Source organism: Triticum aestivum, chromosome 7B (genome assembly GCF_018294505.1).
Source record: "Triticum aestivum cultivar Chinese Spring chromosome 7B, IWGSC CS RefSeq v2.1, whole genome shotgun sequence".
Classification (NCBI taxonomy): domain Eukaryota; kingdom Viridiplantae; phylum Streptophyta; class Magnoliopsida; order Poales; family Poaceae; genus Triticum; species Triticum aestivum.
In genome coordinates this window covers 12,393,431-12,408,477 of record NC_057813.1, presented here as the reverse complement: position 1 = coordinate 12,408,477, position 15,047 = coordinate 12,393,431, and the positions used below count along the sequence as shown (strand labels likewise).

General features: G+C 45.8%; 1 protein-coding gene across 1 annotated transcript; it reads right to left on the bottom strand.

The window, feature by feature from the left end:
• Positions 1-4,534: 4,534 nt before the first annotated feature.
• LOC123159546 (transcription factor TIP2) lies at positions 4,535-6,255 on the bottom strand. Its single transcript, XM_044577377.1, has 3 exons — positions 5,551-6,255; positions 4,987-5,418; positions 4,535-4,846 (listed from the first exon to the last, which is right to left on the bottom strand). Exons 1-3 carry the CDS (start codon positions 6,091-6,093, stop codon positions 4,775-4,777), a joined length of 1,047 nt encoding a protein of 348 aa, XP_044433312.1. The 5' UTR covers positions 6,094-6,255; the 3' UTR covers positions 4,535-4,774.
• Positions 6,256-15,047: the final 8,792 nt, after the last annotated feature.

Here is a 15,047-nt window from a genome sequence, read left to right as displayed (position 1 = left end):
ACCATCTTCATCTTCGGTAAAGCCTTCGTCGGCTTCGACGGCGCCACTCGAGATTGCTTCGGCGCTTTCTCAGTCGGCGCTAGAGAGGTCGTCCGAGGACGTTTGGTCGATTGCACAACAGATGCGGCCCCCTTGCCGCGCTCGACAACAGGGTCATGCGCAAGCTTGGACCTTCTTTCAGAACGAGGAGGCGCTACTACCTCCTCCTCTTCCTCCTCCTCCTCCTCATCGGAGCCTGCATCTTCATCACCCTCATCGTCGTCCGATTCCCACTCCTCCTGACTTTCACCTCCACTTCCTTCCTCCTCCTCAGTCTGCGCTTGCGCTCCGTTGGGCATTGAATACAACTCAGTGGTGACCTGAAAAACAACAAACAAGACAAAAGTCGATCGAATGATCTGCAGCGAAACAGAATAGATGGAATATGATTACAGTCGGAGATAAGTGGTTATACCTTGTCTGCTTCATAAGATTGGTCGAGTGGCGGGATCCTCCTGGCCCCACGAGGGTTGTCCTTGTTCCCTGTGATGGCGGTCATCCACCTCTCTAGCGTGACATCGTCGACCTCTTCTGGGTGAACCCGGGTGGTGTCTTCAGTACCAGAGTACGACCACATCGGGTGGCCCCGATACTAGAGTGGTTGGATACGCCGACGAAGGAAAACCTCCAGAAGATCCATGCCAGTCACACCATCGCGAATGAGTTGGACTACTCGCTCCATCAACATTTTAACCTGGTCCTTCTCCTCCGGAACTACTTTCAGAGAAGACGGCTTGTTCACTCGACTCATAGAGAAGGGAGGGAGCCCAGTCGACTGCCCTCGTGTCGACTGGTCTCGGCAGTAGAACCATGTCGACTGCCACCCTCTAACTGACTCAGGGAGGGTCATAGCTGGAAAAACACTCTTACTCCTCATCTGGACCCTAAGACCCCCGCACATCTGGATTACTTGGGTTCTCTCGTCATTCGGGTTAGCCTTTTTGACCGTCTGAGAGCGACAAGTGAATATGTGTTTGAAGAGGCCCCAATGCGGCCGACAACCCAAGAAGTTTTCACACAGAGAAACGAAAGCGGCGAGATAGGCAATGGAATTGGGTGTGAAGTGGTGGAGCTGAGCCCCGAAGAAATTCAGAAACCCTCTAAAGAAAAGATGAGGTGGCAAAGAAAATCCGCGATCGACATGAGTCGCTAGGAGGACGCACTCACCCTCCTGAGGCTGCGGTTGCCACTCCGTCCCCGGAAGCCTCGCTGCTCCGTGCTCGATCAGCCCCTCGTCGGCTAGGTCGTCGAGGTCCTTCTGGGTGATGGTCGAACGGATCCAATCCCCTTGGATCCAACCTTGCGACAGGCGGGACCGCGATGAGGATCCACCCCGACTGGGCGCTCTCCCTTTCGCGTGCGCCATCGCCTTCTTCGCCCGCTCCAAAACCGCCGTCTTCTCCTTCACCATTGTCGCCGACGAGGCTGGTACGGAGCAACGACGCTGAGCAGATGGCAAGGGCAGCGGATGAATCTGAAGACGAGAGAGGGGAAAATGAGGGAGCACCATTCAAAAACCTCCGCCCGGTTCCTTATATGGAGTCGCTTCCGAGTGGCTGACTGGTGGACCCAGGCAATCCTGTCAAATCCTGAAACAGTCGCGCGAGGGATACGTGGCGAAAAAGGCGGCGCGGAGATCGAGGCGTCTCTGTCTTATCCCATCCGAGTACGGCGGCCTTCTCCTCTTCGCGCACTTCCCGAAATTCGGATCCCACTAAATCCGCTAACCGCAGAGAAACTTGTCAGACGGAAGATCTCATGCGATCCGTCGCTAGGAGATCTCCAAGTGTAGAAAGATCACTCGACCTACATCCAGAATGGATCAAGGCGATTGTAAAAGAAGTTGACGCCGTCACCTACGGTCAGTTGATCCAGAACTAGACGTACTCATAGCTTCGAAAGAAGAATCGGAAGAATTCTCAACTCCTTCCTCACTCAAACCTCGATCCATTCGGGGGCTAATAATGAAGTCATGTACCTAGGGTAGGGTCATGTACCTGTCCCAGGTACCCTCCCCAAGGACATCTACAGAAGAGACCGTCTCCCAGTCGACCAAGAGAGATTCCACTCGATGGACTGGAAGACACTCGACGAACTTGAAGACACTCAACCGTGAAGACCCACTCGACCACCAGGAGTTCAGGATCTACTCTGTATCCAAACGGTCTGTAATTAAGTAGTCTTTATGGTCATGATGACACTTTATGTAAGGCGTTACCAGTAACGCCAGGCCTTAATGTACTTTAACCCTCCGCTACGTGGGCAGGCTGGGGTCCGGCATCCTCTATATAAGCCACCCCTCTCCACTGGCAGAAGGGTTCGCACCCCTGTAACTCTCATACATATAATCCAGTCGACCGCCTCCGGGCTCCGAGACGTAGGGCTGTTACTTCTTCCGAGAAGGGCCTGAACTCGTAAATACTTGTGTGCACAACTACTCCATAGCTAGGATCTTGCCTCTCCTTAGTACCCCCTATATTACTGTCAGACTTAGAACCACGACAGGGGCGCCGGCCCGTGCCAGCCCCACACGAGCGAGAGGGCCCGAGTCCCCGCCGCCGCCGGCGACGGCAAGGCTTCGCCTGGCCGCGCCCTTGGGTGGCGGCGAGGGAGGAGGAGGAGGAGAGGGGGAGGGCCGGCCGACGGGATCTGGGGGCCTCCCGGCCGCCCACGCGGGGGGCAACTCGGGAGGGGGGGCAGTAGAAGGGAATTTGTGTCTACGTCATTTCATCTACTCATGTCGAGAGAACCACCACACGTACTCCTACATTAGCCACAGACACCTAAGGCATGATTCATCACTCCAAGAAGTTGGGTGCTTACATTCACTACCATGTCATTTGTGTCTACGTCCAGGGATGGCATGATACGACATGCCGAGTGGTTCTTGTCAAAGCTCGGGTTTGAAATCAAATCAGTCACTCCCTCCGTTCCAAATTACTCGTCGTGGTTTTAGTTCAAATTTGAACTAAAACCACGACGAGTAATTTGGAACGGAGGGAGTACAATGTACTGCAGTCGGTGAGGTACCGGCCGTTGTTCTTCATATGATCTGTGCCCGTACTATCTCACAATGATGTGTTGGACGAAGTCAATCTGCTCAATATAAGGATTATAAGCTACCTAGGCGTATGACTCACAACTGTCTGATGTGGATACCCTACTTCCGTTACACTCGCGGGCCGTGCAACACTCGGCATACCCCTGGACGGGTAGCGGGGTATGCCAAGTGTTATTTCATGGATTCTTTCCATAGCCTATGTCGAGTACAAACTCGACGTACTCGCATAATAAAGCAACATGACGGCCAGCCAATGGAAATGGCGACACCATGTGGAGTCTCAACAACTTCCTCCCCTACACCAACCACCAGAGTAATCTTTGAAAGGAAAAGAGAGAAGAGCACTAGCTTGAGAATATAAGCCATCGGGAATGGAATGGTTAGTATGCGATGGCTTTCAATTATTACATACTAAATGTAAAGAATGAGACCTCGCCGATGCAAGAAACCACTATGTTTTCTTTCCATTCATGTGGATCAGTATTTATTTATTTTTTATTTCTGAAGATTATGGCAAGGAAAAACATGAAAAATCACATGTGAAATGTAATGGAATTGAATAGTTTTCATGGAGGTCGTTGATGCTTTGAGTTTGCTATCAATTCATCAATCTTCTAGAGAAAATATCACCCAACTTCATGAAAGGTACCACTTTGAGCAGGTTGTTTCCTGTGTGCATTCTTTTGATCTTCTTGAAAGTGTTTGGCCATCAAATAGCATCAAATCGTGTCATTAATCTTTCTTTGGGAAACATTGATTAAGATCTCACATTTGAATTTCCATGAAAACGTTCAGGTCTTCTCTATCTAACAAAACCGAGCACAAAAACATGGTTAGCTCAGCTCACTCTCTCAGAAACTTATGTGCTAAAGGGAAATAAACTATTGTCTGTAATCTGATTAGAGGAATATTAGGAAATGTATGATGCTTAAACATTCCCAGTGCCCTGCATGTTAATAATGCAAAATAATTGTGACAAGACACCGGGGGAGGAGAATATTTGCATCCAATCTTCCCACGAGTCTCTAGCAGAGACTATGAACAAATTCAGGCAAAGACAAGGGCGAAACAGCAATCATTGCACCGGCCAAAACCAAGTCAAAAAACTTTTGCAGGCTGAGGGAACAAAAGGAAGCATATCTGAATGTGCTTGCGACTGCTTGCTGAACCGCCTCTGGTCAGTGTACTGAACTACTTTTGGGTACAGAATATTGTACTGGAGTATGGTGTTGTAATTAAGCTCCTATCCATCGACACAAAAATAATATCTGAAGGAGAAGTCACAGCTCAACAAAGACTCACCTACCCAGTTTCATCCAGATCTACAACCGTCTGCTCAACCTACTCACACCATGCATGCTTATGTGCTTTCTCTCATGAATAATCCAGAAAATTACATATGATCTGAAAAACATTTTTTTAATCATCGGTCCAAAGTCCAAACTGAAAAGTTTCAGTTAATTATTTTATTCAAGAAGTTCAGTACAAACCCTAAGAATTCAGATACCAAAACACTCAGACATATATCTCTTCACCAATCATTGGATCAAAACGTCCAAATTAAAGCTAAAGCCAAAGAACTACTGAAGTACTGATAGACGCAGATATCCAAGAACCCTAGCTAGCTAGCTAGCAATATAGAAACGCATCCCATGACAAGATAACGAGCTGCTGCTAGTACTCATCCACCACTTCGATCAGCTTGCTGGCCACTGCGCTTGCAAAAACTGGAGATCCCGGATGAATCTGCATATACATCAACAAATGAAATCAAGAAAACCATCATCCTTCTTTTTTGGCATATATCTTGATTCTTGAGAATACTGAACGTACATGCATGATATGTGTAAATTAATTAAGAGATCCGTTGTGACGATGTTGCCTACCTTAGTGTTGAACATGTAGATGTGGCAGTCGCCGATCTTGCCGCCGGAGAGGTGCACGAGGTCTAGGTGGAGGTCGTCCAGAGCCCGGGACGCGGCGGCTAGGCACCCGTCGCGGCGGCGCTTGGTGAGCTTGATGTTCACCTCGTCCTCCACGATCCGCACGTCCACGAACGTCTCCTTGCTCCTCCGCTGGATGTACGTGCTCCGGATCGGCTGCGGCGGCGCCGGCACCGCTGGCATCACCGCGGCCGCCACCTCGCCTCCAGAGCACTCCCCTTCTCCGGCCACCACCGTGGGCGCCGGATCCACGACGTCCCCCTGGTGCTCCCTCCGGCCCCTCTTCTTCTCCACCAGCAGCGTCAGCTCCTCCACCGTCCTCCCAAGCTCCTGGATGTACTCGATCGCGTCATAGATCACCGTGGCCCTATCCTCCTACAAATTAATTAATTGACAGTTTGAAACCCAGAAAAATTAAAGAATCACGAGATTAGTAAAAAAACAAGATCGATAAACGAAGTGCCACGAATTAAAGACAAGATGAATGAACGCATCGAAGGTGCAAACCTTGGTACGGTTGGGGATGAGAAGCATGAGAGCGGTGAACTTCTCGCTGAGGCGCTGCCGGCGCTGCTTCTCCTTCTTCTCGACGCCGCCGTTGGCCGGAAAGCCGTGGAAGCTGCTGCCAGCGCCCCGGCCCCGCTTCCTGCCGCCGCTCGCCCGCGGCTTGGGGGAGCACTGGAAGCCGCCAACCATGTAGGCCGACTCCTCTTCGGCAACACCGAACACCAGGGATGACGAACCGGTCCTCTGAGGGCCGGGAAGGTACGCATCGGTGGTGGTGGGGTACTGGCCGTAGTAGTCCCGCAGCACGGTCATGGCCTGGTGGTTGGCGGCAAGCTGCTCGAACTGCGCATGGGGCTGGTCGGCGCCGCCGAAGAAGTACTCAATGGTGGGCTGCTGCGGCGAGACGGCTGTGTCTACGTAGGACAGGAGGTGGAAGTTGAGCTCTGCCGGGACGGCTGAGGCGGCGGCAAGGTGGTGCGACTGGCCGGCGTCCATGTCCAGGCCCTCATGGGGCATCAGGAGCTCGCACTGCTGGTGATACATCTTCAGGGGAAACGGATGTGCCTACTGCTACCCCGTAGAGATGAAGGTACACAGCCGAACTGATGAGAGGAGAGGGGAGGGGAGGAGAGTGAGGTTGGGTTGTATAAAAGGGGCAAAGGTGATATTGGGTAGGAGAAAGCGGTTGGTTCCGTGTGGATTGGGAGGGTGAAAGGGACACTTGTACAACAAGAGCTGCATTGCAGGTTGCAGCCTGCTGGCCTCCTTTTCAGAAGAGTGGTTTGTTACTGAGATTCCTCTATGGTGGGGCCCGTTAACCTCCTCTTCACCGGACACTGGCAATTTTTAGTGGGTACATAAGATTTCTGAAAGGCTTGGCCTTGTCTCTACCCACACACATACAATGATACACAGGCTAGCTAACCGGCTGCCTGCCTAACGCGGATGATGATGATGAAATCATCTTAAGCTTTGTATATGAGAGACAGAGAAGAGATCGAATGATACTTTGATTTTCTGAAGGATAAGATTTGTTTTCCCAAAAAAAGATGAAATATTTTTCTTTGGCAATAGATACTAGAAATATTCTGGATGGAGTAGTTGTCGTTCACGAAACCGTTCATGAGATGCACCGGCAAACACATGAGTGTGGTAGTATTTTAATTGGCTTTGAAAAGCTTATCAAGAATCTCCCGCAAAAAAAAAAACTTATGAAAAAGTCAAATGGTCCTTTCTCTAGCAGACTCATTGAATGAAGGGCTTCTCCAAGAAATGATGCGAGTGGGGCCATAACATCATCGCCGGATGCAGTGCAGCTATAAAAGTTAATGCCAACATTGGTTGTTACTTCAAAATGGAAAAGGGACTACCCAAGGTAATCCATTTTCTCCAATGTTATTCCACATTGTTGTCGACATGTTGACCATCTTGATTGAACGTGCCAAACAGGATGGTCAAATCACAAGAGTAGTCTACACCTTGTGGATAGGGGCCTCTCAATTCTACAATACGTCAATGACATGATAATTTTTGTGGGAACGGCCTCAAAAATGTTAGAAACCTGAAACTTTTGCTTTGAACTTTTGAGGAAATTTCGGATCTTAAGATTAATTTCCATAAGAGAGAACTATTTTGTTTTGGAGAAGCCAGTGAGACAGTCGCAAAACACCTTGACTTGTTTGGTTGTCGCATGGTCAATTCCTGATTAGATACTTGGAAATTCTGATTCATTATCAAAGCCTCACTAATGGAAAATACATTGAAGAGCGAAACACTTGAGTAGTTGGAAAGGTAGGCTTCTCTTTGTTCGAGGATAACTTGTCTTGATGAACTATCTACTCACAAACATGATTCTTTATATGTTCTCATTTTTTCAACTTTCAAAAGGGGTCCTTCAAAAGGTTGGATTCACTAGTAGAAAAAGGGCCTAATGTGAAGCACATTAGTCCCGGTTTATGGTTGAACCGGCACTAATGTGACCATTAGTGCCGGATCCAACGGCTAGGCGGGCGGTGACCATTAGTGCCGGTTCGTGGCTAACCTCTAGTCCACGTTCATGCCACGAACCAGGACTAAAGAGGTGGAGGCAGACTGGTGTCAGGCTGCGGCCCCACCCACACCTTTAGTCCCGGTCCGTGGCACGAACCGGTACTAGAGATGCACCTTTAGTCCCGGTTTGTATAACCAACCGGGACTAAAGATCATCCTATATAAACCCTTCGTCCAGCCCGAGCTCTCTATTCTTCCCCTTTCATTCCTTCCTCTCCTCTGTTCTTCCCCTCTTCTTTGAGCTCATCACACATTTTGCCCATATTTTGTCAAGATTTGAAGGCCCCCATCCATTCAAGTGATCACAAAGGTTAGCAACTTTGTCCTTTCATCTCTCATTGCTAGATTAGCTCTTGCAATGCTCTATATAGTGATTACTTTGTGGGGTTTAGTAATTTGGGAGGAATTATATGTGGTAGTCTATTTGATTTATATGCAATTTGAGCTCAAAATAACTCTTATTTTGCATATGTAGGTGTGTTTTACTTAGGTGCCTTCCCGTCTCCGTCCTAACCACCGTCGATCGCCAGCACCGTCCCGTCGCGGGCACCACCTTGTGGTGAGTCTCTTGTTCTTATCTTTTTATATAAAAAATATCATGTTTTTGTGTGATTTAGATATATAGTTACTTGTATAATTATCTTACCCCTATGTTGTTTGTTATACATAGTGCCATTATTTTGATATCCGTCTCCGTCGGCCCTCATCAGTTTATGATTCGGATGTGGTATATTCTCTTTTATAACTATTTTTTGCATTCCGTGTTTATGAAAAATTATGCCCATCAAGTTGACATAGATATTTTTATCTAGGAGGTATGTGAACTGGAAATTCCAACCGACCCTATTGTCGAGAGGTTAAATTTAGTTGAAAATGAAAACAAGTATTTGAAAGAAATATTGAAAAGAATTGAAGACGAGAAGATGGAATTGGAGTTGCATCTTGCCGATGTCCTCGATGATCACAAGATCAAGATGGAGAAAATGCGCTTGAAGATTAGAAAGATTAGAAAATATGTCATTGATAGTGAGGCTTGGTATCATTATGCTGTTGGATCAATTGTTACCTTAGTTGCCATCTTGATCGCATTTGTTGTTGCATTTAAATGCTTTAGCTAGAGAGTTTGTATGTTGTTTTATGAGAATAAATGTGTATGGAACTTTATGTATGAACTTGTATTAATTTGGTCTTTTCGGTGCTGTGTAACGAAGATGAGCCGGCAATGGATGTATGATGACCAATGCTCTCCCCAGTTTGTTAATGGCGTGCGTACTTTTCTGCTTGCGGCTGAGGCAAACAAGCGCGCAGATGGTTTGATGTCTTGTCCATGTGCTGGTTGTAAGAATGATTGGAATTACTCTAAGTAAAAAACCATTCACGTCCACCTGTTTGAGTCCGGTTTCATGCCCCACTATAATGTTTCGACCAAGCATGGAGAAAGAAGGGTTATGCTGGAAGACAATGAAGAAGAAGAGGGCGATGACAGCTATCCTGGCCATGGATTCCCTGAATACGATGGTACAACAATGGGGGAAGAAGCTGGGCCGGCAATGCGGGAAGGAGCTGAAGAAGAGGCATCAGATGAGCCCGCTGATGATCTAGGTCGGGCCATTGCTGATGCAAAGAGAAACTGCACAAGCGAGAATGAGAGGCTGAAGTTGCAGTGCATGTTAGAGGACCTCAAGAAATTGTTGTACACAAATTGCGAAGCTGACAAGAAAAAGTTGGGCACCACACTGGAATTGCTGCAATGGAAGGCAGAGAATGGTGTATCTGACAAGGGATTTGGAAAGTTGCTGATAATGTTAAAGAAGATGCTTCTAGAGGACAACGAATTGCCCGAGAGTACATACGAAGCAAAGAAGGATGTCTGCCCTTTAGGATTAGAGGTGCAGAAGATACATGCATGCCCTAATGACTGCATCCTCTACCGCGATGAGTATGAGGATTTGCATGTGTGCCCGGTATGCGGTGCATTGCGCTATAAGATCAGTCGCGATGACCCTGGTGATGTCGAGGGCAAGCGCCCCAGGAAGAAGATTCCTGCCAAGGTCATGTGGTATGCTCCTATAATACCACGGTTAAAACATTTATTCCAAAACAAAGAGCATGCCAAGTTCATGTGATGACATAGAGAAGACCGTAAGAAAGAGGGAAGTTGAGAGTACCCGCTGATGGGTCGTAGTGGAGAAAAAATGAGAGAAAGTACAGGCAGGACTTCGCAGGTGACGCAAGGAACGTACGGTTTGGTTTAAGAGCAGATGGCATTAATCCTTTTGGTGAGCAGAGCAGCAATCATAGCACCTGGCCTATGACTCTATGTATGTATAACCTTCCTCCTTGGTTGTGCATGAAGCGGAAGTTCATTATGATGCCAGTGCTCATCCAAGGCCCTAAGCAACCCGGAAAGGACATTGATGTGTACCTAAGGCCATTAGTTGAAGAATTTTTACAGCCGTGGAATGAAAATGGTGTACGTGCATGGGATGAGCACGGACAGGAGGAATTTGACCTACATGTGTTGCTGTTTGTGACCATCAATGACTGGCCTACTCTTAGTAACCTTTCAGGACAGACAAACAAGGGATACCGCGCATGCACAGATTGTTTGGATGGTACCGACAGTATATATTTGGATAATTGTAAGAAGAATGTGTACTTGGGACATCGTCGATTTCTTCCGAGCAGGCATCCCGTAAGAAAGAAAGACAAACATTTCAAAGGTGAGGCAGATCACCGGATGAAGCCTCACCACTGTACTGGTGATGATGTACATGATATGGTCAAGGATTTGAAGGTAATCTCTGGAAAGAGTCTTGGGAGACAATCTGTTCCGAATGAGGCTGACGGACGCGCGCCCATGTGGAAGAACAAATCTATATTACTACCGGTTCAGATTCTTCTTGCAAGGGGACACTAACTATAAAAAATATAGGCTGACCAAATGGTGTAGGGTTTGCTATCTATAAGACATGGAGGACCGTATACAAGATTTCCAGGTTAAAAATGATGCCTTACGAGGTACATGGTTGCACAAACTTTTTACGGAGGATGGTGTCTCACAAAACCTATTGCGCAACAAGTATTTAAGCTCAAAAGGAGTTCCTTGTGCTAGCTGGAAGCCTTGGGAATCACATTTTTGGACAAGAATAATGGCGACAAAGAAATATATTATTTGCTTCGGTTCCTTTGCGATCAAGACGACGGTGAGATCCACTTCTAGGAGGACTAGTGGCTAGGAAATGCTATTCTCCAGGAACATTATATCTACCTTGTATCACATTGCTAACGATAAAAGTGATACCCTTGCACAATTCTTCGACTCCTCTCCGCATTACATATCTTTTAGGAGATATTTGCTTGGCCGTGGTCTTGTGTCATGGCACCATCTTTTAATTGTTGGGGAACGTAGCATGCAATTTCAAAAAAAAAATTCCTACGATCATGCATAGCAACGAGAGGGGAAGAGTGTGTCCACGTACCCTCGTAGACCGAAAGCGGAAGCTTATGTTAACGCGGTTGATGTAGTTGAACATCTTCACAATCCAACTGATCTAGCACCGAACATACAGAACCACCGAGTTCCGCACACGTTCAGCTCGATGACGTCCCTTGAACTCTTGATCTAGCAGAGGGTCGAAAGAGAGTATTGTCAGCACGACAGCATGGTGACGGTGATGTTGATGTGATCCGCGCAGGGATTCGCCTAAGCACTACAACACTATGACCGGAGGAGTAAACTGTGGAGGGGGCACCACAGACGGCTAAGAGAATCTCTAATGTGCCTTTGGGGTGCCCCCGCCCCTGTATATAAAGGAGGGGGGAGAGAGGCCGGCGGCCAGGAGGGGCGCGCCATGGGGGGAGTCCTACTTGGACTCCTAGTCCAAGTAGGATTCGCCCCCCTTTTCCCTTCTCTATTGGAGGGAATAGGAAGGAGAGGGAGAGGTAAAGGGAAGGGGGCCGCCGCCCCCTCCTCCTTATCCTATTCGGACTCCCTGGGAGGGGGGCGCGTGACCACCCCCGCGGGCTTCCCTCTCTCTCCCATACGCCCGTGTTGGCCCAACACTTCCCCGGGGGGTTCCGGTAACCCATCGGTACTCTGATAAAATACCCGAATCACTCGGAACCATTCCGATGTCCAAATACAACCTTCCAATATATGAATCTTTACCTCTCGACCATTTCGAGACTCCTGTCATGCTCGTGATCTCATCCGGGACTCCGTACAAACTTAGGTCACCAAAAGACATAACTCATAATACAAATCGTCATCGAATGTTAAGCGTGTGTACCCTACGGGTTCGAGAACTATGTAGACATGATCGAGACACATGTATGATCAATAACCAATAGAGGAACATGGATGCTCATATTGGTTCCTACATATTCTACGAAAATCTTTATCGGTCAAACCGCACAACAACATACGTTGTTCCCTTTGTCATCGTATGTTACTTGCCTGAGATTCGATCGTCGGTATCTTCATACCTAGTTCAATCTCGTTACCGGCAAGTCTCTTTACTCGTTCTGTAATGTTTCATCCCGTAACTAACTCATTAGTCACATTGCTTGCAAGGCTTATTGTGATGAGCATTACCGAGAGGGCCCAGAGATACCTCTCCGATACACGGAGTGACGAATTCTAATCCCGATCTATGCCAACTCAACAAACACCTTCGGAGAGACCTGTAGAGCATCTTTATAATCACCTAGTTACGTTGTGACGTTTGATTGCATACAAGGTGTTCCTCGGCTATTCAGGAGTTGCATAATCTCATAGTGAGAGGAACATGTATAAGTCATGAAGAAAGGAATAGCAATAAAACTTAAGATCATTATGCTAAGCTAACGAACGAGTCTTGTCCATCACATCATTCTCCAATGATGTGATCCCATTAATCAAATGACAACACATGTCTATGGTCAGGAAACATAAGAATCTTTGATTAACGAGCTGGTCTAGTAGAGGCATACTAGGGACACTTTGTTTTTTCTATGTATTCACACATGTATCAAGTTTCCGGTTAATACAGTTATAGCATGAATAATAAATATTTATCATGATATAAGGAAATATAAAATAACAACTTTATTATTGCCTCCAGAGCATATTTCCTTCTGTCTCCCACTTGCACTAGAGTCAGTAATCTAGTTCACATCACCATGTGATTTAAAACTAATATTTCACATCAGTATGTGATTCACACCCATAGTTCACATCACCATGTGACCAACAACCAAAGGGGTTACTAGAGTCAATAATCTAGTTCCCATCGCTATGTGATTAACACCCAAAGAGTACTAAGGTGTGATCATGTTTTGCTTGTGAGAGAAGTTTAGTCAATGGGTCTGCAATATTCAGAGCCATCTGTATTTTGCAAATTTTCCATGTCTACAATGCTCTGCATGGAGCTACTCTAGCTAATTGCTCCCACTTTCAATATGCATCCAGATTGAGACTCAGAGTCATCTGGATTGGGGTAAAATCTTGCATCAACATAACTCTTTACGACAAACTCTTTATCACCACCATAACCGAGAAATATTTCCTTAGTCCTCTTAGGTGACTAAGGATAACTTTGACCACTGTCCAGTGATCCACTCCATAGGTCTGGTACACATCATAGCATACTTTATAGAACTTATGGCTGAGCCATAGGGAATGACTTTCATCTCTTTCTATTTTCTGTTGTGGTCAGGCTTCGAGTCTTACTCATCTTTACACCTTGCAACACAGGCAAGAACTCCTTCTTTGACTGTTCCATTTTGAACTATTTCAAAATATTGCCAGGGTATGTACTCATTGAAAAATCTTATCAAGTGTCTTTGATCTATCTCTATAGATCTTGGTGCCCAATATGTACGAAGGTTCACCGAGGTCTTTCTTTGAAAATCTCTTTTCAATTTCTCCTTTATGCTTTCCAGAAAATTCTACATCATTTTCGATCAACAATATGTCATTCACATATACTTATCAGAAAGGTTGTAGTGCTCCACTAGTATAAAACAGGGCTTTTGTCCAAACTCAATACACACATTAGTCCCGGTTGCATCACGAACCGGGACTAATGTGAGCATTAGTCCCGGTTCGAGCGGCTAAGGCGTCGGGAAGGCATTAGTCCCTGTTCAAATGGGACCTTTAGTCTCGGTTTGAGACACGAACCAGTACAAAAGGGTGTGATGCCCTCTAGTCCCGGCTCATATCTCAAACCAAGGCTAAAGGTTAGACCTTTATTCCTGGTTTGAGACACGAACCGGGACTAAAGGGTAGGATGCCCTTTAGCCACGGTTCCTGTCTCAAACCGGGAATAAAGGTTCAAACTCTACCCCCCCTTGTATCACCTTTTCAGTTTTGTAGAAAACAAAAGAAAATGATAAAAACTTCAAAAATGAAAATCCTTCGAGATGTAGTTATGTTACTACAACTACTAGTTAGGAAAATTAAAAAACATAAATTTGGACATGTTTTGCAAAAAAGTGTTATGAAAAGGTAAAACAGCCATATCTTTTGCATATGATGTCAAAAAAAGGCGTACTATATCAAAAAATCAGCACAAAAATCCACATCCGATTTCGACAGCCATAGGCCTGTTTGCAAATTTTTAGACTTCTCAAATTCTGAAAGGAAAAAAGATATGCTCAAATTCTAGTTTTTTGAATTTTGGTTAAATCTGGTCAAACTGTGGTCAAACTACTTATTCAAGAAATATTAGTGTTAATAAATAATTATTTTAGTTTTTTTGAATTTTGGTCAAACTATGGTCAAACTGTGGTCAAATCTAGTCAATCTGTGGTCAAACTATGGTCAAATTATGGTCAAACTACTTATTCGAAAAATATTAGTGTTAGTAGATAATTATTTTACTTTTTTAATTTTGGTCAAATTGTGGTCAAACTATGGTCAAACTACTTATTCAAGAAATATTAGTGTTACTAAATAATTATTGTTTTTTAGAATAATAGTTTCAAACTCAAAAAGTGCTTAATGCTCAAGTTCAACTCCTAAGGGTTAATAGGATTGACAGCTTAGTATTGTAAGGAAAACAACAAGTGCAGACTTGAAAACTAGGGTGAATAGAACTCGAAAGTTAAGCATGCTTAGGCTGGAGTAGTGAGAGGATGGGTGACCGGCCGGGAAGTTAGACGATTTGGAATGAGTGGTTCATAATTGAGCAGTGAGTAGCGATGAGGGGTGATTAGAGATTAAATTGCCAAATAATTCAGAAATTTGAAAATAAGAAAAATTTGAAAAAATTCAAGAAAATCCATAAAAACAAAATTTCAAAAACATTCCTTTAGTCCCGGTTGGTGTTATCAACCGGGACTAAAGGTGGAGCTCCAGACAGCGGCCACATGGAGCTCCTTTAGTCCCGGTTCGTAGGCAAACCGGGACTAAAGGTCCGTTTTCTACTAGTACTCCCACTCACTTTCTTGTAAATACAGGCTTC

Excerpts from the sequence above, each read along its gene's own strand:
- LOC123159546 (XM_044577377.1), bottom strand. The coding sequence starts at position 6,093 with ATGTATCACCAGCAGTGCGAGCTCCTGATGCCCCATGAGGGCCTGGAC. Across the intron at positions 5,419-5,550 it reads TCATCCCCAACCGTACCAAG|GAGGATAGGGCCACGGTGAT; the intron begins GTTTGCACCTTC and ends ATTAATTTGTAG. Across the intron at positions 4,847-4,986 it reads TCTACATGTTCAACACTAAG|ATTCATCCGGGATCTCCAGT; the intron begins GTAGGCAACATC and ends ATGTATATGCAG.